Source organism: Xiphias gladius, chromosome 12 (assembly GCF_016859285.1).
Source record: "Xiphias gladius isolate SHS-SW01 ecotype Sanya breed wild chromosome 12, ASM1685928v1, whole genome shotgun sequence".
Classification (NCBI taxonomy): Eukaryota; Metazoa; Chordata; class Actinopteri; order Istiophoriformes; family Xiphiidae; genus Xiphias; species Xiphias gladius.
Genome location: NC_053411.1, coordinates 9407873 through 9430901, shown reverse-complemented (window position 1 = coordinate 9430901; position 23029 = coordinate 9407873). Strand labels below are relative to the sequence as shown.

Sequence of the window (23029 nt, the reverse complement as noted above, 5' to 3'; positions counted from 1 at the left end):
CAAAAGGTTAATTCTGTTACTTAGCTGAAATCATTATTACTGCAAAAGTCACATGATGCATTAAAGGAGGCACAATTCCTCCCACCCTTTTCAAGGTAAATTGGATGAGGTGTTTTACAAGTTCTTCTTGCTGAGGTGCATAAAAGCCGACTCTTCACATTCTAGATCTGCTTGTTCTCCTGAGGACGATCTGTGCCCATTTTATGTGTGAGTATGACTAACTTCCACACTGGCGGTGTTTCAGCAAGAAGCTGCCATCTTGGTCTCCTTCCTCTCATTCTGCTGCCAGGCTTCATTGCAGTCTGTTCAACAGTTTTATCCAGACAAAAGATTAGGAAGTCAGTTCTATTCAGTGATTGTAAATCAATGAAAACAACATAATACAATACTTAAATGTGGAGTTCAGTTGATGAAGATGCTGTTTTTAATATTATTCAGATAGGCTGATTAACATTTTTATTATGCTGTAACATTGCACTTCAGTATTAACCAGCATATATTTAAAATTTGTCTTGTGGCGACAAAACTTACCAAACATAGTCAAAATAATATCTGGATAAATCTTGACTGACTGCATCACTTACTTATTGTACTTAACTTGCTGCATAACTTCTTTTATTTCATTTCTGAGACTAAAATGACTAACACCATTTATAACTCACACTTTAATATCACTGTTTGTGAGCTCCGCCATGTCTCTCACTGCATGTTATGATGATCTTAATGAACTGACTCGTCTGTTTCATTATTTCACTGGGATTCATCTATCTCTCTGTCTACGTGTCGTTATGTTTAAAAAAAACAAAACAGCCCATCTGTCGAAGATCTGTCAGCTTCACTCAAATGTGTCAATGTGCCCTTCAGAATCAACTTCACTCTGAATTGTGTGGAAATGGGACTTTAAGTAGGTGTCAGATTTTGGCAGCTAGTGTTTTGTTAATTTCTTAACATGAATTAGTAACTCTCTCATGAATTAATAACATATGCCCTTCGAATTTGTTACATGTTGATCACAAAATAGATGATAGAAGACTCGATTTGCTCTGACATTTATGAAGGTAAACATCTGTTTTGAACAGTCAGATGTCAAGAGCCTATATATAATTCATTGACATCTCACCTTGGGCTGTTGATAGGAAGAAAGGATTTGCCGAGAAACAGGCTGAGTTCAGTGTCACTGCAGTCTTGTGCATAGTAAGAGAATTAAATCTGATAGAGTTGAGAAAAACAAGCTTCTGAATATAAATGAGCAGATTTATAAGATGCTCTTTTGTTCAATGAAAAATAAGTGGCTTTAATGGTTTGATACCAGTTTGTATACAAATGCTGAATCTCTATTTTTGGTAAATTACCATGCGAGTTCGGTAAATAGGCAGGCAGGGGCATAATTGCCACTAAGGTGGATAATGGAGTTTTTAAAAATGCAGGAAGCCAAATTGTCTGGTTTAAGAAATACATTGACTCATATGACTGCATGTGTGTGTCTGTGCTTATGTGTGCGCGTGTGTGTTTGTTCAGCATTACATATGTCCCAGCAGAGTATCTAGAGGAGTACAAGGCCAGCCTAGAGCAGACTAAAGACGATGTTCTCTCCGAAGCAGCTCCAGTCCTAGTTCCAGCTCCAAAGTATGTTCCCACACTCTAACACAGTAACTTTTGACATGTAATTAATCTGATTACCAGGTAAATTTAAAGCTGCTCTTATGAAATATCTTGTAGACAAACAAAAGCTATGTTTACATTAGTGTTTTCTCACCAAAACATACTGTGTCTGTATCTGTGAGGCCTAACAAACATGTCAAATGTATTTCCTTTCTCAAAAACCACTGCATAGCCGTTTTTTTAATCGTGCAATGTTAACATGCATATTCGCTAGCTAGCAGTGTTCTTCTTTCTTGCCTTTGTTGGGGCATTATGACACTTCTTTGTGTGTTACCACCACTTTCTATCAATCAGTGGAATGGCGTGACATAGACAAAAATGGGGCCCACTCATAGAAACATTGCTCAATAGCAGTACTAGTGTTCAAAACCTCCACAAGTTACCTTTAAGTCATGTGATCTAACATAACATGTAACTTGTTTGTTTTTTCCTACAGCTTTAACCTGACAATCACAGTAATACATTTTTTCAAATAATTGTATCATATCTACTTAGAGATATTCCTACCCTCCCTGAGCGTGAAGATGGAGAGGGAGAGGAAAGTGCCTCATACAGCAACTGGAACCAACCTAGAAAGTGAGTACTTACACCTTGTATCCAAGCTCCTGATCCACTTGTGTGAACATGTCCATGGCGCAGTTTACAGAATCAAATCAGTGCCAAAGTCACAACACTGAAGTTAAAATCTAGCATGTTGTTACTGTTACTTTCCTCAGAGTGGAGCTGTTCAGAGAGCCAGGCAAGTCCCTGGGCATCAGCATCGTTGGAGGCCGGGGGATGGGCAGCCGCCTGAGTAATGGAGAGGTGATGAGGGGGATTTTTATCAAGCACATCCTGGCGGACAGTCCTGCTGGCCAGAATGGGACCCTGAAGACTGGAGACAGGATTGTAGAGGTAAAGGAATTCAAGTCACAGACCCTGCGCGCAGTACTAGTAAACCTGAAGTTGTTTTATGGGGCTATTTTGGGGAGATATTTAATCAATTAGAAGATTTGGTTTGAGAGGAATGAAAAAAATCCTATAAAGTGTCAAAAATGCGTTTGATGCGGAGGATTCAGGTGCCAACTCCTTTTCTCTGATATCCTTTTGTCAGGTGGACGGAGTAGATCTAAGGGATGCTAGTCACGAGGAGGCAGTGGAGGCCATACGCAAGGCAGGCAACCCTGTCTCCTTCTTGGTCCAGAGTATTACTCACAGGCCCAGGGTAAGTCTGTATAATAATGCCGAACCAATTGCTAGCAACTACCTCATAATCTGAAGGTCACAATTTCCTCACTCTACCTTTTTTTCGCCTCAAGTTAAAGTTAAGTGTGTCTGAATAGGCCATTTACGGCACTTTCAAAAACTAAAATGTACAATTTACAACCCCTGTAGTATCTGGTTTTCTTTTGCATGTTGAAAGTCAACAACAAACCTGTGTGGCATGTTAAATATATTAGAAAGTTTTAACCTTTAAGTACAGCACTCATTGAAAATCACCGTATCAACAACATCTTCTGTTGTTTGAAAGAACCCTCAGGCTTTTACAGCATGACTAAGTAGTTTCCTGCTGGGGCTTCTACTGGCTTGGCTCCAGTGTCAGATCTCTTCCGAGTCTATCACTTTTCATGCATTGTTATCTCTGAGATATTCCCACATGCTTTCCTTAACATTCTGGTTACTCACGAAGCCTTGCAGCAACTCATAATGTTATAGCACGTGCGGAAGAAGGACACAGAGAGGCGCAAGAAGTTTCATTATAACAAGCAGCTGTTTTAAACCAAAAAACCCCACAGTACAGTACACAGCCAAATAAAACTGTTGATGCATGTTTAAATATACTTTGGCCAGTTGAGCCTACTTCAGTTTGCTGAGAGTTAGATGAGAAGATTTGTACCACTTCCATATCTGTCCACTAAATCAGCCAGCAGACAGTTAGCTTAACTTTGCACAGAACTGGAAACAGGAACAAACAGCAAGCTAACTCTTGGCAAGAAAGTAAATATTTTTTTTTTCTAAAACGTCAAGCTGTTCCTTTAAAAAGGTTAATTTATGTCCCCGCAGCAGGCCAAGTGTTAATACTAAATCTTTATAACTACAGTTACTACATCATGAGTTGCTTCAAACCTCCATCTCTGTTCCTCCACACTGCTTTCTCAGCCTGAGTCAATAAATAGCCCAGCAACATCGCCTGCTGTAGAGAAGCACACCACTGATTTCACATGCATGCCACCTCGCGCATGTCAGGTAATCTGTCTTTCTCTTTCTGTCGCTCTCATTTCTATTGCATCAGCTATCCATTGCACTTAATCTTTCTAGCATTTTCGCACCTGCCTCCTCTTTCTTTCTCTCTGTCACACTGTTAGCTGAACCTTTCTTTTTAACTGCATCTTTGATATATACACAGTACTGACAAACTAGAATAGGAGATTCTTTCTGGGAGAAAAAGAACTGAAGGCTATTTTAATATTCAGACATCCTATTCTATTTTTAACCACAGAATATTGTAATGGTAACGATGGCATGACCCACAATGATTTTTTTTTTAATCAAAAGGGTCAGCAGGTGGTAAAATCAATTTTGTCACTGGCAATATTGAGTATTTTAGAAAACCTCTATGCTAAAGGTGTGTTAATGCTGACATTCAATTCAAATCAAGACTAGATTCGTACTTCAATTTAACCACAACAATTTGATGGCTATCTCTTGTAAAGGAACCCATCATCGACTAAATAATAGAGCAGCAAGTATTGAAATCATTTGTGCCTCGGTGGCTAAACCAAGTGGAAAAAAAAATTGAGGACAACATCCTCCTTTTTACTATAAAGTCATTGACATTGAGTCGCGGGTCCTCTGAAATTCATAACAATGAAGTGAATAGTTTGAAAAAATATTGTTTTGATTGGATGATATTTCTGAGTCCTTTAGGCAGGTCAGTAATGTTGGATTCAAATGCAGCAACTGAGGGCCACCTAGAGAGCTTAAGAGCATATCCCTGCTGTTTCCCTTTAAATCCTTCTCTTGTAAGCAGTGAACAATCTCGAGGTAGCCCCGAGGAATCTTCGAAACATGTTGTTAAACTGTTTCAGAGAAAGAGGCTTTACCTACTTACTCTTATTTTTGTTTTATGTAGATGAAACTGCTGTCCTCAAGGAAGCTGCTTACTTTAATGGTTCCCTAATTTAAAAGAAATCTGAGGTGCTTCTGTCCTCCGTGCACTCACGTTTTTTCTCCTGATTGGCCTCCGATTCAATTTTGTCACCAAGTCTCAGCCATCATAGTAAATATTAGCCATGTTATCAGCTTGTTGATCCTGTGTGTTGCTTTTCGAAGCCACCCCTGCCTTTTCTGCAGCTAAATAGCCAGCGCGGGTCGAGCCTTTGCTGCACTAATCAAACCTACTTAGCACCTGGCCTCCCTCAGGTTAGAAAGCTACCTCATGTCTGTGTCTGCCTGTTTGTTTGTGTGTGTGTGTCTTTCACTTTGCCTGTACTGCTTTGACTTGTGCAAATTGTGTTAATAATGAGCTTCTCTACAGAGAATGAAAACGTGTGTGCGTAGCCTTGCAGTAAATATTACAAATAATTTGGTTTCAGTGTGCATGTAGGTTTACCACATCACTTAGTGCCATTGAAATGGGTCTAAATTGTTTCAAATACCAAACATTTGTTGCCTTTTATGGAAGACCTCTGCTGTCTGAAAGGAAAATTATTATCCTAAACTTTATGGCCTATTTCTGTTTCTGTATATAAGTGTGCTTGCATGTATATGTATTTTTTGAACCTATGCTTTTTCCCCATCTGCATATGTTGCCTTTATATATAGCTCTCCTTCTGTGCTTTCCTGCATCCCTGTATTGCGCCACATAAAAAGTAAAATCAAAGCAGAGGCGTTATTCTAAGTGCATTTTATTTTCCTTGTCCTCAGCTTTGAAGTCACAATTTTTCCTAATTATGTCCCTGAAACATCGTCCTAAGTGTCTCACTGCTAATGTAAAAAAGACAACTTGATGAGACAGTGGGCAGTCAACACAATTGCTGCTATTATATTAAGAATCATAAACTGCAGTATCTTTTTTCAAAATGCCAGAATTTCCAGCAAAGCCTTTTTGAACTCAGTCTTTGGGACATAATGGTCAAGCTTGGAAAGACATGTAGTGCCGGGCAAGCTTTTTCACTCAACACATCAATGTTTTGGCATGATTGAGTGTGTGTGTGTGTGTGTGTGTGTGTGTGTGTGTGTGTGTGTGTGTGTGTGTGTGTGTGTGTGTGTGTGTGTGTGTGTGTGCGTGCTTCAGTTCTTAGTATGGCATTGCCAAACTTCAAGTTTGCTAAAGGAAACAAGGGAATGTTTTTCTTTATTTAAGAAATTTGAATTCTTCTTCAGTAGTAACATTTATAAACAGATGGCTTTTCAAGATACAGCATATGCTGCACAAGACTGGTTGTAGTCATTCAGAAGACTTGTGACTTTGTATGAGCTTATCAATATTTGTGGGATTACTGTTTTGCAGTACACAGCAGAATGATACAGTATCTTTCACTATCTGGTGACATTGAAGGGAATATTATGACTTTGCTCTCCATACGTGACACAGATCAACTACAAATTCCTTATCGTGACCATCTGATGTAGAGTACAGTGATTTACCTTCATGTCGTCTTATACACAACAGTCATCGATTACGGACTCCGGTGAGGAGAGAGCTGCAGCTGCAACTAGGGACAACAAGGACAAGGTCGGTGTTTCCAATGACCCCGTACTGACAGCTTGTATCAGTGTTTGTATTTTTGTTTGTTTCGCAGTAAGGTTTCAGAAAGTGTTACTCACTGCAATAAGAACCAGGCTTGAAATACGAGAATGTTTCAAATCAAAATCAGTAAAAACAGTGGCACATTTGGGAATCGTGTGCTCAGCTTTTCACCATGAACTCAAGATATGTTTTCAAACGCAACTCTGGCATATGCCTGTCATGTCTACATGTGTGTTTCTTGTCATCTAAAGTTGTTGCCCTTTGTCTCTTCTCTGTAGGAGGGTGACAGTCACAGTAGACTTTTCCTCCGCCTCTCCCCAACTAACCCTTTCACTCCTACCCCGTTTAAGGTTTGTGGGTCTCTGTGTTGTGCTTTCCCCTTTTCCTTTCTGTGTATGCTTGTAGAGATGTGATGATGTAGAGGTCATGTATTGGATAATCTAACATGCTGTACATGCATACACTTGTACATGTCCTAACACCTCCTCTGTCTGTCTGAATTCCTTTGTGCATTTTTGTGAAATCTGAACATCTTTTGTCTTTTGCTTTTTGTCACTTAAAAAAAAAACAATTACAGAATCAATACTCACTTTAATGTTGGACAAAGTCAAAGTAGTTTTTTTGCTTGGTTTCACAATTCAATTATAAACATGCTTTGTATTTTAAACAACATTATATTATTTTGCTCTCGGTTTTCAGGTAAGTGTAGTCTACATATGAATGTCTGATGGGTGAATATTTTGATTATATGTGCAAATTTAATAATATGTAATTACATCAGTTCGAATTAAGTAATTAAACTGAGTATGGTGTGGGACAGTAGGTGTAAATTTATGATAATTTAAGGATGTAGCTGAAATAGGCTGATTAGCCCAATTCTGATTTTAGCCTCTGGCGTCTATATGGAAATACATTACGTAACTTTAAATCATCTCTCAACCCAAAACTAACATATTCTGCTAAAAGTGATGAAGCTGTTAATGCAAACCAAACATATGGCCTCTGTTGATTCAGCAACAGCTCTCATATGCCTTCCTATTCCTTTAAACCTCACATCAAGTTGATTCAAACTTAATTGCCTAGGTAATCCTCTCTTTCTTTGTACTTTTCACTAATAAACTACTCTCCAACTCCATCTGCTGCGTGACAGCCGACGAAGCGTGAAGCAGCAAAGGCATCTCCCACCAGCACTGTCCTCCCCCTGCCAGTGGTGCCCCAAGTGGGAGAGACTGATACAGACACGCTGACAGAGATTCCTGGCAGACCGGCTGAGGCAAAGAAGGAGAAGGAACAGGAGGAGGAGGAGGAGGAGGAGGAGGAGGAGGTGGAGGATGAGTTTGGATACAACTGGAGTGAGTTCACGTTCTCTGTTTCTAAGGCTGCAGTTATATATTTGGTTAGGCATGACAGTTACATATTTGTCTTTGGTTTATTTAATTTCACACTGGCCTATCATAAGTTAAACAGGCATTGTTTCAAATATGTACAATGTTTACTATACACAAATGTGAATGTGACCTGTGAGCAGTCTTTGAGCATATTACTCCTGGAAGTATCGCCTAAATAGAATCAATGTATGTAGACAGACTGTATATTTAGGCACTTGCTGGCACATGCATTATCACATAACTTCCACTAGAGGTCTCCAAAATTACATATTTGTCTTGCCTGCTCATAAATCCAACCGGTCTGCAATAAACGTGCACGGATGCCACAAAACCTGGAGGTCTCAATGCCCCAACTAAACTATTAGCTTCCTGCAGATGCTGTAATGTCAACTGTAGGATGAACTCTCCGCTTCAAGGAGAACAGGTCACATTCAACTCAGGCAACCAGCATAAAGAACAGAGTTCCAGCCTCCAAACACCTCGGACCATGGTGAATACACAGAATGTGTGTGTGTGTGTGTTAGGGTGAGACAGAGCCCATCCCGTGGGGATAAGATTGATGAGGTTGGGCATGGGGAGGTGAGCTGTGGAGATTAGTACAGGAGTGATGGTCCAAACAGTGGCAGGGAGCCCAGAACAACAGGAGCCCATTGGTCTGTACAGCTATCTAACACACCAGAGACAGGAGAGGTGGAGAGAGAAAGAGAAGTGACCTAAGTGAGAACAATAGAAACAAGACTGAGACAAAAATAAAAGGTCAGACTGAGACCAAAACAAATTCAGCAGTCTAACATTTGAAACCTTTACCATTTAATTTGTGTGCCTATGCATGTTACAAAACCCAAATACCTGCCCCTTTTTAAGCAACACGGCATGCACTGATATGGAAACCCAGGATCAAGACAAACCTGGCACTATTTAGCGGCATCGTCAGCTTACATCTGTCAGCCACGACTTCATCTGCCTCTTTCAGAGAACATAATCCAGCGCTATGGCAGCCTCCCAGGTGTCCTACACATGATTGAGCTGGAGAAAGGCAAGACAGGCCTGGGACTCAGCCTGGCTGGGAACAGGGACCGCTCTCGCATGAGTGTGTTCGTGGTGGGAATTGACCCCAATGGGGCGGCCGGCAGGGACGGACGCATGGTTGTGGGGGATGAGCTGCTGGAGGTGAGCCAATGTATTGATTGGATATCTGAATTAATTAGTCATTTTGTGTAAAGTTATCTAATTTAGAATTGAAAATTTTATTAATGCTTTTCTGGTGTTTTCCTTTTGGTATCAATATTTTGTATTACATGTTTATTCTTGGTGATGAAATGTGTCTAACTGAACAATAATGGTATATGTTTGTTTTGTTTTTTTAATTTTTATTCTGTTAGATCAATGGGCAGGTCCTTTATGGCCACAGTCACCAGAATGCATCCTCCATAATCAAGAGCTCTCCATCCAAAGTAAAAATCATCTTTGTCAGGTATAAACACACTACTTCCTATTAAAGCTTCTATGGACACATTTCCATGGCAACAGCTGCTACATTTAATGTCAAAAAATGCTTATAATAATAACCTGAAAAGTTCAAGTCTATTGTAATGGTATTTATAATCCAATAGAGGGAGCTATTGTAATTCGACAGAATTATGTACTTGAAAGTGATGTAATACAGTCAATATTTGAAAAAAAGGAAAGTATTTATTAGCTTAAAATCATTAATGCACCAAAGCTTTTCCAGTAATTTTGTCATTTTAAAATATCATACAAAGAGGAGGAGCTTTTAGAAGATTTTAAATGGTGACCACCTCAGAAAACAAGTGTGAAATTCTTGGAAAAGCGTTTAGCTCTCTCTTTGACAATCGCAATTTGTAGTGGCATTTTAAGTTTTCACTAGAAGTTACTTTATCGTTTTGTGTAGGTACAGAAGAGTTAAGTATGATGATTTCTTGTATACCGACTGCAAAAACAGAATACTATAAAGAATAATATATAGTTCATACTCCATTCAGTTAGTAAGTAAAATGGAATTGGGACATTCAGCTGACATATCAGTTCAGACTCAGACACGTTTGACCCATGACCCTCTTCCGAACTGTCTTTACCAGATCACACTACTTAACCTCCCACTTAACTCACATCCCTTTCCTGACCCCCTGAAAGACACACTGTGGTCAGCACACGTAAATCATGGCTCCGCTGTCACGAAGCAGAGGAGTGACAATTTACGTGAGTTACGACTCTTTGAAACAGGAACACGGAGGCACTGAACCAGATGGCCGTGGGACCTGTGAGAGAACACGAGGGAGACACAGTGGAGCCCCACGCTGAGGTACGACTCTGCTTATGGCCAAACGCATATCAGACATATTGCACACATGCACAAGTGCTCGAAACAGACAAACTCAAGGGGTAATTACAAAGTTCCAGCTGCAACCAGACTATGAAACTCAAACAAAAAAAAGTATTTAGTATTTAAACTCTACCCTTGTAAAATTCCGTTTTTATCCTTTGTCATGCTCCTGAATTTTTTTCATCTATGTTTGCTCCCAAAAGTCAGTTTTGTTTGGCCCTGGAGATCTCAACCTCCCATGCCTGTAACTCCCAAGAAACCCAAAAACCACAAAGGGTACTGTAGATACTCACAGTACAGTACTCCACCAACCAACAGACAGGCACAAAAACTTAAGTTACTTACTTCATACTGTGCCAACTACCATATGTTCCCTTACAGCTAGAAACAGCTGCTGCTAATGGTGATGCTGATGCTTCAAAATATGTCCATCATATCATAAAGCTGAAGGTGAGATACACTTGACCTCCAGCATACACCTCACACACATAAAACACCCCTTTCCCTTTAAAATACCAAAATTAAGACAATAATAGAGAAAAGGTCTTGGGAAAAATGCAATAATGAGGGAGATGTTCACAAAAAAGTCAACGGGGTATGGCATTGAGACAGAGGAGGAGCACACGGGAGCAGTCAAGTCTGACAGGCTGCCGAGACAGAGAAAAGAACCAGAACATGGTCAAATAAAAGGGTGAATAAACAAAACGATCAGTGAATGGGAGAACACCCCAAAAAATTCAATAAAAGGAACAGACTTTACCCCTTGTGGTGTGTGCTTTCTGTGTGGAAAGAAAGTAGACAGAAAGTAATAGAAAAACATCACATTTGAATAATGCGGCAGCAGCATTTCTTTCCAGAAAACTGTTCAGTCTGTGGATTATTTGAAGTTTTTCAACTGTCATTCTTCGAGACTTTGAGCACCACCTGTACAATTCAGCTCCAACACATTGGGGTGGCAGGAGAGGTTTCCCCAGGGGTTAACTCCAAATCTTACCAAATAAAACTGAAAATATCTGCATGCCCAGATACCATGTGAGGCAACTGGGAAAACGTGCTATTTGTGATTCAGGTGAACAGAAATGTACAGAAATAAACTGTAACAGAAAAAGATAAGGAGAAAAAGCGGAACTTTGCTTGAAAAGCTATAGCATCTGGATGGGACCCCCTTTCAGCATCTGGGCTGCTCATTAATGTGACACACAATCCCAGAAAATCCTCTCCATGAACAAAAGAACAGGAGTGGGAAGGATGCAAAGTGAGGCCGGGGCTAATTATCTTCCTGGAGATGATAGTCATCAGCGATGCTTGTTTTCAGTAGCTGGTGCAGCTGTTGTTCAGCGCATGTTTTGCACTAATGCTGTTTTTCTCCAATAGGAGGACGGAGGCCTTGGCGTCACCTTTGTCGAGGGAAATACTGAGAGTGGAGTTGAAATTCAGAGCATGTCTGAAGTGACAGAACATACAGGCAAAGTATGTACTAAGAGTTACATACTGTAGATTAAAAAAAGGGAATTTGGGTTTGCTAATCAAACATTTGATCTGCTCCATGTAGGAGGGCTGCATGAAACCAGGGGACAAACTCTTAGCTGTGAATGGTGAATCAGTGTTTGGGTACACTGTGGAAAAGGTGCGCTTTTTTTACTGAAGATGAACTATAATCATTATCTCTTACTATCTTCCAAAATTTGGATTTCATTACAGTATGTTTTTTTAACGTAATAAAGATCAAATGCAACCTCTATTATTGGTGGTATGATAATTTAGAAAGCAACACCAGCCACAGTATGGAGATTGAGTCTGGTTAATAATTGTACTGTGTTTTAGGTCAGTTCTCTATTGAGAAAAGCCAAAGATCCAGTGAAGCCAACCTTTTCTACAAATGAGAACTCCTCCTCCTTCTCTCCCCAGTCAGCCGGCCAGGACGGAGGTTTCTCAGATGGACTCCTCGCCAGCCTACCTAGCATGCCTAGCGCCGCCACGGTTATGCTGAGTCCAGCAGAGGCAGAAGCAGCCAGTAGTGAGTCTCCTTTACAGTTACACGATTTGCAATACTTGCCTTTAATTAACAAAGACTGATGTAATATTGATTTCTTATCCAGGAAGATAAAAGCTGTATCAATAGGCTTAGTATATCAGACAAGTAACCCCATTTCCTGCTTACAAGATGAATAGATGGTGTGTGTGTCTGTATATATACTTTTTATTTTATTTTTATTATTTTATTTACATTATATCTCTATACTTCTTTTGCTGCCTCTACTTTAGGTCTGAGTCGCTCCTCCACCCCTTCCACCCTAGCCTGTGACCCAGCGACCTGTCCCATCATCCCCGGCTGTGAGACCACCATCGACATCTCCAAGGGTCGCACAGGCCTGGGCCTCAGCATCGTGGGAGGCTGTGACACCCTGCTGGTAGGAAACAAAAAAATATGAAAACTAATCTGCCTAAGGCTCTGCCATTCCACTAAAGCCTACTGTGATGTAAGGGGAATACTGTTACTAGTAGATAATCACCAGAGACATCCTTGGGGTCAAGTGCAACCTTAACAACACAAACGGTGTTCATAAATCAGGTATTTAAAGTTTTTACAATCTTTTGTAAAAATACACTGTAAATAAACAGGTATTTATAGGTTACATTACTGCACTTTGTCAGTTCCCACCCACGATGCCACCCACTTACAATCTTTGGTGGTGGTATAACCCAGGTTTGAAATAGCCGTGGCGGCTCAGGAATGTAGGAAATGATGCTGTCACAGCCCTCCTTCTCCGCCTCCTCCCGCTCCTGCCATCCTTTCCTCAGCCCATCTATTCTGTCTGCTCAGTCAGGCTTGGGGGAGCGGCTCTTTGTCTGGCCCGGGCCGCAGCAGACGATATCCAGCCCTGGAATGTAACCTCTGAACCTCAAATGACACACACACTGGAACGCAGAGAAAAAACACACTGGAAGTCAGAAACATACTCACTGAGACTCCAAAATATTGTCTGTCTGCTGTAAAATGGAAAATAAATTCACATGCACACATCACTTATAAAGTCATTCTTTCTCCCAACCTGTTACTTGCACAATTATTTCACCAGTATCCCTTTCAGTTCCTGTAAGTAAACAGTTACTGTTCACCTTTTTCTCATCTCTCGCATTTATTTGCTCTTTTTTCTCTTTCTCTCCAGGGGGCCATCATTATCCATGAAGTTTATGAAGAAGGGGCAGCCTCCAAAGACGGCAGGCTATGGGCAGGGGACCAAATCCTCGAGGTGTGGTGCAGTATAATAAGCATCACATATGAGCTAGATAAAAAGAGGCTTAAAACGTTTCAATAACTAAGACGTGGCTGCCTGAGGAGTTTCAACATGAAAGGTCGGGTTTCAAAGTTGAGTCGAGGATGAAATAGTTTGATACTACAAAACCGTGTAATAAATGAGTTGATACACTGGATATCTCAAATTTAAGTTACATCAATATTTAGCGACAGAAAAATCTAACACTAACACTTGAAACCAAACAATTTTTTGCTGTTAGTGAGACAATATACTTAAGAGTGAAGTGATTATGAGTAAAAAGTCAGGGGAAAACAACCTCTAGTGTGAAGCCTGTATGTATTATGAGGGTTGACCAGTTAAGTATCCCAGCTCAACTTGGATTTGCCCTCCATTTGACCTCACGCTTTGTCACAGAGGGAGGGCAGGGGTGGAGCTCAGGAGTTTTAGCTATTGTAGCTAAATCAGAAGACCTGAGCTGACAGGCACACATGCATGCACGCACACATACACGCAACCTTACGACTTAATTACTCTCTACTACCCCCCCCCCAGTGAAGCTGTTGTGTTTGGAAAATAGGGTCATAGAGGAAAAGTGAAAAGAGTTTCCCAGTCCACAGCGATGCCATTAGCCACTATGGGAAAAGTCCTTTGCATGTCCATGGCGAAAGCTAATGAGGTATTTCCCCCGTTTAATGTGGTGGTGGTGGTGGGGGGGACATTAGTCCTTAAACTGATGAGTTGAGCTTCTCACAGTTTTGTGGGAAGTTTGCTTCCCTTTAGTTAAATTCAAGTGCTCTAACATCACCCTGTGGTTTAAATATTATGATCTAGTGTCCAGATATCTCAGCAGTTTGGGTTTCTGCAGAAGTAACGTGACCTCGGTGGTTATAGGAAAATTCAGTTTTAGCATTAAATTAGGCTTTTTTTTTTTTCTTTTGATAGTCCTCTGCTGCTTTCACTTTAAATCGGGAATAGAATAATCAGGATTTGCTACTTTGCTGAATGCCCCAAAAAGGAAATGTGCTCAAGCAATTTTGTATTTATGAATTTAAAATGAACCATAAATCAGTAGCTGCCGGAGCACGTAAATATGTAACTCTTTCTCTCGTCACAGGTGAATGGTATCGACCTGCGTGCTGCCAGTCACGATGAAGCCATCAATGTGCTGCGGCAGACCCCGCAGAGGGTTCGGCTGACAGTCTACAGGGATGAGGCCCAGTACAAGGAGGAAGACCTGTGGGATTCATTCACTGTGGAGCTGCATAAGAAGCCTGGCCAGGGCCTGGGCCTCAGCATAGTAGGGAGGAGGTGAGAGATTTATTATTATCACTACTGCTTAAAGAGTAGTACGCACTTATTGATGCACAACAGAACATTTAATACAATGCTGAAAATAGTTGAAAAGGGGTGTGTTTTCATTGAAGAGCTTGCAGCCAGCTTTGCATTTTTATGCATATTTGGATTCTTGTTAACCCTTTAAAATACTATAAATTAGCCAGTTTGACTAGAAATACATTCTTAAATAAACTTAATAGATTGCTGTTATAGAATGCTGGTAATTTTTGTTTAACCCGTAACGTAACAAACAATAAACTACCTAGTAGTGCAAGTGTAAACATAATTAATAATTACACTGTTCTTTTTTTAATGCAGATCACGGGACCAGAGGTAACCTATTATTAAAAACCCTTTTATTTGATTATAGAGTAGATAAGAGAGATATAGAGATAAGGAGTAGACAAAGTGAATAGACTAATACATACAAAATCACATGTAGTCATGAGGTGCTACCGTGAATTTGTTTTTACCATTTTTAGACCTTTCTCCTTATGGAACCCTCAGCGGAACTGAGTTTAGTTACCAGGGAAAGGTACTGTATTTGGTGTTTACGTGTAGTTTCAGAAAAATTGCTTCTTTCCCACATGACATGTCTATGAAAGCCACAAAAATAGGAACAGCACAGAGGGAGAAAGTCCTGAATTCTTAACTGGAACGTTAACTGGAACACATCAAGCTTAAACGATGGCTTTTGAATCCTGTTTTGTAGTTGATTTATCTGCCTGGCTGGATTGCTGATATGTTAAACATTATAGAAATGAGAAGCAAATCGACACCTCACCAGAACTAGTTTGTGTTTCAGTCATTTTCAGTGGCACCAGTGCCGATCCTGGTCCCAGTGTACTGCCACAGACAAGGGTTGTAACCACGTGTTCACTGTGTATAGGAATGTTGCTCCTTATGTTCCCACTAGAGCTGTGGAGGAACATTAACACAAGTCTTACCAGGATGTCACCTGGCAAACTTTCTTACACTGAAAAAAATCAGCTCAGGCTTTTATTCTGGTAGAATATTTATGGGTTAAGGCACATGTGGGAAAAGGCCTGCTGGTCCACAGGCCGACAGTCTGCTGCTGCCCGGTGTGTGGAGTGTGGGAATTGATCTCACCTTCGGGATAAGGCTCTGGAATGGCTTATGCAGGCCGTACATGCACATGAACTGCTGATTATGTGTATTTGTGTGTGTCTTGTGCGTTTTTGTACCTTTCTATCTGCAGTCTCTGGATTTGAAGTCTGCAAAGGCTTGTAACTAACATTTTTGGGTCCTCATAGGGCAACCGCACTAAATTGCAGGGCAAAAGGCCCAAGTTGGGGTTGAAGGTTGAACAGTCTGGACAGCCGTAGGCAGATCAGCTTTTAATTTAGTTGTAATCGTTTGCCTCTGTCAAAGCGGTTTAGCTACACAAGCGGAAAAAAACAACTAAAATGCTCAATAGGATGGAAAAACAGGAACATAACAGACAACCTAAAATCCCCTGCTAAGATGGAAAGTGCAAGCTAGCAGTTAGTGGTGAGGAGTTGTGACAGCCAAGTATCTCTGGCACTGGGGATTGAGTGAGATCGAGTTGCTTTGATACACAGCTTCTGCTTGTGATCGTCTTTATCCACGTGGAGACTGGCACCTCAGAAATGCAAAATCCACAGTAGAAATGTGCATTTGGAAAAGGAAAGACGCGGAAGATTCCTCATCTTCTCTGTAGTTAAGTTAATATCCCAGAGGTCTGTGCTCGGAGCAAGCAAAGATTTTGACTGTGTTGACCTTTGACTCTTTGAGTATGGTCAAACATGGACATACTATACTTTCTGTGATGACTCAAAACTGGTATGTGAAAGGACATTATGAAGCTGCCACCTTCTCAGATAGTAGAGCCTTAAAACACAAAATTTGGTCAAAGCTTTAAAAGCATATCTGGTTCTTTGGCGGGACAAGCAAGTGGCAATCGTTACAGCTAACCTTGGTAGGTGCAGACAACCGTCAATAAAGCAAGCAATCCCCCGAAACATACTTCTCATAAAGGCTCAATATATCCTTAATAGAACAGTGATTCTCAAAATTGGCACCAAGACACATATTTGAGGAAATAAAATAACTAAAAAATAACTAAGTTACAGGGACGATAATGTATTTTCTAAATAATATACGCTATCTTTTCACTTGTGTCTGACAGCAAAATGTTCACTGTAAGCATTTACAGGATCCAAGATGGAAAAGACATTTATTGAGGTCACAGTTGGGGAGTAAACACACTCTTTGCTATTAAATATTCCATTTTACAAGCTGTTTGTCTGTGGTTTCCCAAAAAAAAGTATAAGCCATACTTGTGCGGCGGTCCATTGGAAAATTGTGAAATTGCTGGATCAATAGTGTATTATCAATTTCAAGTTCAAAAACAGAATTTTGGATAATGATACAACGAAGGTCATCTAGTAGAGAAACATTCAGTACGATCCTTGTCAGGACAGAGGCGCATACAGTAATAGATGTGTTATCTCACTGCCATGTCTTTTCCTTCCCACCTCTCCCACCAGGAACGACACGGGAGTGTTTGTGTCAGATATTGTGAAAGGAGGTTTGGTGGACACCGACGGTCGACTGACGCAGGGTGACCAGATCCTGTCGGTCAACGGCGAGGACGTCAGGTCAGCCACTCAGGAGGCCGTGGCAGCACTACTCAAGGTAGATCTACTGTGAATGAGACGTCTGCTTTAAACCGTGTTGGACAGCTAAATTCAAAAGTATTTGGTATTTTGTTGTTTTTGTTTTTTTGGTTGTAGTGCTGCGTGGGGCCTATAAAAATGGAAGTTGGGAGGTTTAAAGCTGGCCCCTTCCACTCCGAAAGAAGGCTGTCTCAGAGTAGTCAGGTAATTTACCACTCATTTAACATCTATCGAGGATAAGTTTAATGTAGAATGGAAATCACTCTTATCTAGTCCTGGAAAACTATGGAAAAAGAAAATACCAGCTCTGAATGGCTTTTTTTTTCAGATGAGTGAAACTGGCAGTTCCAAGGTGGCCTCTCAGTCTTGTTCAGACTCCGGAAACTTTCCTGGTGACCCTGACAAACTAAGTCAGAGTCAGGAATGTAAGTATTCTAAGTTTGAAACCCTAAAGTAGCGAGCGGATATTAATCCATGAGTAAGTCAGCCATGTAAAAAAATGGAAACTGTGCAACAATCCATTATATTATATTTTGCTTTATCTCAGCTCCAGAGCATCAGGACACCAGAACAGTGGAGTTCACTAAAGGTCCCAATGATTCTCTGGGTATCAGTATAGCAGGCGGGGTGGGCAGCCCTCTGGGTGATATACCCATCTTTATCGCCATGATGAATCCTGTCGGCCTGGCTGCTCAGACCCAGAAACTCAAGGTAATAGACTTACTCCTCCCTCTCTAACCTCTTTTTTTTTTTTTTTGAATTTGGCTTCTAGCAGAATGCCAAACTAAAAAATTCACATACCAGTAATTCTTGTGTGGGATTTACTGTGAATGTCAATTACTTACAGCAAAGTCAATCCCACTCACTCTAGTCAGTTGGTGAATCTCAGATCTTCCCAAAGGTCAAGAGCCTAGAGCCTGTAGCAGTGGCGTTTTCAGTTTAATGACAAAGAAACTAACAATTGTAGCTCTGTGTGACGCAGACTGGAGCAGGACAATAGCCGCCGCGAACATGGATCATAAATCTCCCACTCCTGCATTCAGTTCATTAAGCCTACAGAAAGGCTCGTTGAAATGAATAGGGGGAATCTTGAATGGTATATTCATGCTGCTTTATCTTTTCAGCCAGAGCGAGAGATGAGAACGCTACAAAATGAAATTACTCAGCTGAATACAAGCACAGTTTTGCATTTGTATGGCGTGGTGATTTCAAATTTCAAATAGTATTAGCCACTGTCTCATATTCTGTTATTGTGCAGTTTGTCAAACTTTTAAGAAGCAACACTTAAGCCATAGAAAAAAATTGAATTGTTATTGCTAACAATTCTTAGCCAAACTCTGATGTGGTACAAATATGGAGCTAAATAGAGCTGAGCAAAGAAAAACCTAAGCACCAAGCTGAAGCTACAATTTCGCAGCTTTCCCTTAATAAGGCTAAAATCCGGCTCCACTGCAGAATATACCAGGGTGTTTTTCCTCATGTGACCCATTTTAAATTGTTCTAACCTTTCACTTCCTCCAGATTGGGGACCGAATTGTCAGTATCTGTGGAACCTCTGCTGAAGGCATGAGCCACTCACAGGCAGTCACCCTGCTCAAGAACGCCACGGGCACAGTACAGCTGCAGGTCTTCCTGAATGCACACACACACACACACACACACACACACACACACACACACACACACACACACACACACACACACACACACACACACACACACACACACACACACACACACACACACACACACACACTCACACAAACTTTCTCTCACCCTGTCTGTTCTTATTAGATAAAACCAACAGACACAGTTTGATAATCTGCAGCTGACCTTGTTCCGTATACTTTATTTTATCTACGTACAAAGTTTTCAGCTGAAAAGAACAGACCGAGGCTACCGGCAGCAGACTTTGAAGTGCCATAAAACTTGTCTCCCTCATCCAGCACCACCACCATCCTATCAGTCTTTATCTTGTCAGTAAATCAAGTCTACCATACCATAACAGTGTGCGCGTTTTTATGTGTTTGTGTCATGCACCTGTAGGTGATAGCAGGTGGTGACACAACCGTGACAGGTCCCTCTCAGGATCAGGCAGCTGGAGGTCTCACACCCAGCTGCATTTTCCAGGACGACCTGGGGTATGAACTGGTTATTACACAAACAGAACATTTTGACGTGTCGTAACATCCATCTAACTCCTATTATGTTAGTTTGTCTAACGGACTGTATCCCTTATATGTAAGTAGCTCTTGGTTCAGTAACAGAGTGGCTGGAATGTTTATTCACTATTCATTGTTACCATAATTTCTAATGTACCATTTTGGTGGATATTATGAAAATGATTATTGTAACATGCCAGCTTTTTAATGGGACACCATTTTAAATTCTTCATGCACCTTAAGTGTCAATTCAACACTGCAATAATCAGATATTAGAGGAGAAGGTGTTGCAGTTTTTTTCTATGTCAAGGGGAGGATCTTTTGACGGTGTTAATAATGCTGGATAGTGTCTCCGCCTTTCCATCAGCCCACCTCAGTATAAGACCATCACTCTTGAAAGGGGACCAGATGGACTAGGTTTCAGTATAGTTGGAGGGTATGGCAGCCCCCATGGAGACTTGCCTATCTATGTTAAAACAGTTTTTGGAAAGGTAAGTGGAGCAAGTTGCAACAATTTCTCTTTGCAGAGCTGACAGACTGTCTGTCACTAATCGAAATCCCACATCAATGTGTGTGTGTGTGGGTGTTTAGGGAGCAGCGGCGGAGGACGGGCGTCTGAAACGAGGAGACCAGATAATGGCTGTTAACGGGCAAACTCTGGAGGGCGTCACTCATGAAGAAGCTGTTGGCATCCTGAAAAGGACCAAAGGAACTGTCACGCTCACTGTGCTTTCATAGACGCTCGCTGTGCTTTCATGGACACACACATGAAAACACTCACTCACTCACACACACACACACACACACACACACACACACACACACACACACACACACACACACACACACACACACACACACACACACACACACACACACACACACACCATCTTCATTACTTTTCCTACACTTCTAATTACACCAAAAGTTAAGTCACACCAACAAAGACTGAAACTTTAAAGTAGCAGCACAGATTGCAGGTTTAGTGTCATGTCTAGCGCTAGTAGAGCTCACACCAGCAGTATTTCACAACTAGGTGATTGTGTTGAAATCACCAGAAGTTCATCTGTGAAAATATGCAAACTGAAATATGAAAGACCATACACTGATTATCATGAAGTAGCATATTGCTCAATGTAACACTGTGATCCATTTAAGCCTATTACAGGTAGACTGGCATGCAGTATATGTCAGGATAAGGACGTTTATCACTAAAACAATCACCCACATTGTAATATTCAAAGTAGATTTATGAATTCATCAATTGTTTACCATATAGTTCAATTTTTAATTAGTTGTTACATGAATCTCAAAGATTTTGTAAATAGTATGAGAATCAGTCCATGGCTCTGGATCGACATATTCACTGGACACTGTGGCTAGTATTTTGTCCTTTACTGTGTTGAGATACATGGACTGTAAGGTCATTAATTCCAAGGAGTATTTTACAATTGAGAAAACCCTTAATCAATATCAGAATATTTCTGCAAAGGAGAGGTCTATTTTTCAAGGTTTTTTTGCAGTCTAGAGCATGAAACCATGAAAATACACTTTAGGCAATTAGCAGATAGCAGGATTTAGCTAATGACTATATTAGCCAATAACAGCATTATTTGTCTTTTACATTGCACTGCTGTTGGCAACTCATCATACTATGAATTTCCTGAAAAGCTGACGCTGCTGTAACTGGTGTGACGCAACTTATCATGAAGTCACTGTTGTTTTAACAAAAGTGGCTAATAGAGCATTTTTCAGGTGCTGAAGGCTAGATGTCTGGTAGTGTAAATACACAGTGTGTTAACACATTCCTGAAGGGAAAGATGTGAAATCCTTGAAGTGTGTTTTAGTGCAAACTTGACTAGATGAGGAACTCTAAAGCGTGTGTGAACTACTCACTGAGATATAGTGCTGCTAAAGCTGATATATAAGGTATTATTTCACAATACGTGGATTTTTTTAAGTATTAATTCATGTTCACTTAATGAAAGTGCACAGAAAAGTAAATTAACTACTATTTAGGTTGGAATGGGCAAGTGGTTCTTCTTGTCAAAGGATGACATAATGGACCTGAGCTCATTTCGACCTTATTGTTTACCCAAAACAAAGGCATCCACTGTGTAGTTTCTGAAGTCTTTATGCATTTGTTGCATGCTCTAGTGTCAGAGAAAGTTGTCTGTTCTCTGTCTTATCACCTTAAATGTGGCTCTAGTACTGTCAAAGTGACAGTATTGAATTTATTCACACTGAATTAAATAAAAGTGACCTTTGGATTCAATCAATGTGTCCCACTTTTGCATTTTGCATAGTGAGTCAATGTGACATAAAACACACACCATCATTAAATCCACCAAGAAACCTAGCCAATCGAACCCTCAGCCAAATGGCCATAAACTTAAATATAACCATATAACGTCAACCATATGAATGAATAATAGCCATTGAGCATTGAGAAATGCAGGGCAACTTTCCAAGTGCACCATCTCTTAGTCAATATAACCGCTCCTTACTGAATATGTGGGTTATTGTATAATATACATCACATCTGCCATACATCACTTAGATAATTTTTTATCTGGGAGATAAAAGCAATTTACTGTCGCTGAAGGTCAGATCTAAATGAATGGGGAATGGATCTAAGCCAGGGGCTGAAACAAGTTGAAATGAAATGTACATGAATAAAGATGTATTGACATGGGATACTACGGCCGTGTGGAACAGCATGTATTGTCTTACTTGAATAGACCCTCTGATGTCACCCGAGACTTAATAAAGCCTGCATAGATAGATCAAATATGGCATCCCATCTGTCTCACAAGCACAGCTGCTTCACAGCCTGTTAGTGCAAAGTCCTACGCATGAAGTCCATTCCTTAAGTCGGTTTATAGCAAACATGGGGGCTACCAATTAATCACACTAGTCAAGCAAGACCTTTGAAGTCCTCTGTCTAATGAGGTCTGGAGTTTGTTCAGACTGAGTGAGCTGTTAGAGGTGAATACTGTGGTCACTTTATAGTAGAAGTGCACATGCTCAAGTGTTGGGTGACTCCTTCACCCTGAGGTCGAGACGCAACGCTGTTACCTGCAGCTGCTGCTAGCTCAACCACAAGCCAGCTACAGCCTGCACTCGACAGCTGAGCTTTCCCCGAGCACCTGTTGTTTTAATGGTCCCAGTGGGTTTAGAGGTTACCCAGCCTCCCTCCAGGTTCAGGAGAAGCTGCTTGGTTTACGCAAGGCTTGTCTGCACAAGCCTTAGATGTGAGATCAGATGGTGCCACTGCGTTGTCATGCTTGACTTGAATGTGGGCAAATGGTGTAACTTTTCTGTGACAATGGCACCAAAGCTAAATCACTTGAAAGGACTGAAATATCAATATGTCAAACAGGCCTCTATGTAGCTTTTCATTGGATTTTCCCATGAACAAGGCCTCTTTGTGGACCTCACAAACAAGTTATAACAAAGACACTTTTTACGTCTTGTCGCATACAA

General features: G+C 40.7%; 1 protein-coding gene across 9 annotated transcripts in view; it reads left to right on the top strand.

The window, feature by feature from the left end:
- Positions 1-22538, top strand: part of LOC120797153 (multiple PDZ domain protein) — a 45724-nt gene extending 23186 nt beyond the window's left edge. For 5 of the 9 annotated variants that reach the window (XM_040140495.1, XM_040140503.1, XM_040140496.1 and 2 more), the window contains 26 exons: positions 166-207; positions 1519-1626; positions 2158-2238; positions 2379-2556; positions 2756-2866; positions 6317-6379; positions 6673-6744; positions 7545-7746; positions 8756-8952; positions 9165-9256; positions 10027-10105; positions 10508-10576; positions 11501-11596; positions 11679-11753; positions 11951-12143; positions 12392-12537; positions 13297-13380; positions 14501-14694; positions 17253-17400; positions 17499-17585; positions 17710-17806; positions 17929-18092; positions 18903-19007; positions 19428-19522; positions 19911-20034; positions 20135-22538. In XM_040140495.1, coding sequence (XP_039996429.1) covers positions 166-207; positions 1519-1626; positions 2158-2238; positions 2379-2556; positions 2756-2866; positions 6317-6379; positions 6673-6744; positions 7545-7746; positions 8756-8952; positions 9165-9256; positions 10027-10105; positions 10508-10576; positions 11501-11596; positions 11679-11753; positions 11951-12143; positions 12392-12537; positions 13297-13380; positions 14501-14694; positions 17253-17400; positions 17499-17585; positions 17710-17806; positions 17929-18092; positions 18903-19007; positions 19428-19522; positions 19911-20034; positions 20135-20281 — 3049 coding nt within the window. In that variant the 3' untranslated portion in view covers positions 20282-22538. The remainder of the gene's footprint in view (positions 1-165; positions 208-1518; positions 1627-2157; positions 2239-2378; positions 2557-2755; positions 2867-6316; positions 6380-6672; positions 6745-7544; positions 7747-8755; positions 8953-9164; positions 9257-10026; positions 10106-10507; positions 10577-11500; positions 11597-11678; positions 11754-11950; positions 12144-12391; positions 12538-13296; positions 13381-14500; positions 14695-17252; positions 17401-17498; positions 17586-17709; positions 17807-17928; positions 18093-18902; positions 19008-19427; positions 19523-19910; positions 20035-20134) is intronic. The other 4 variants (XM_040140500.1, XM_040140499.1, XM_040140502.1 and 1 more) reach the window with 4 other exon arrangements.
- The last annotated feature ends 491 nt before the right edge of the window (positions 22539-23029 follow it).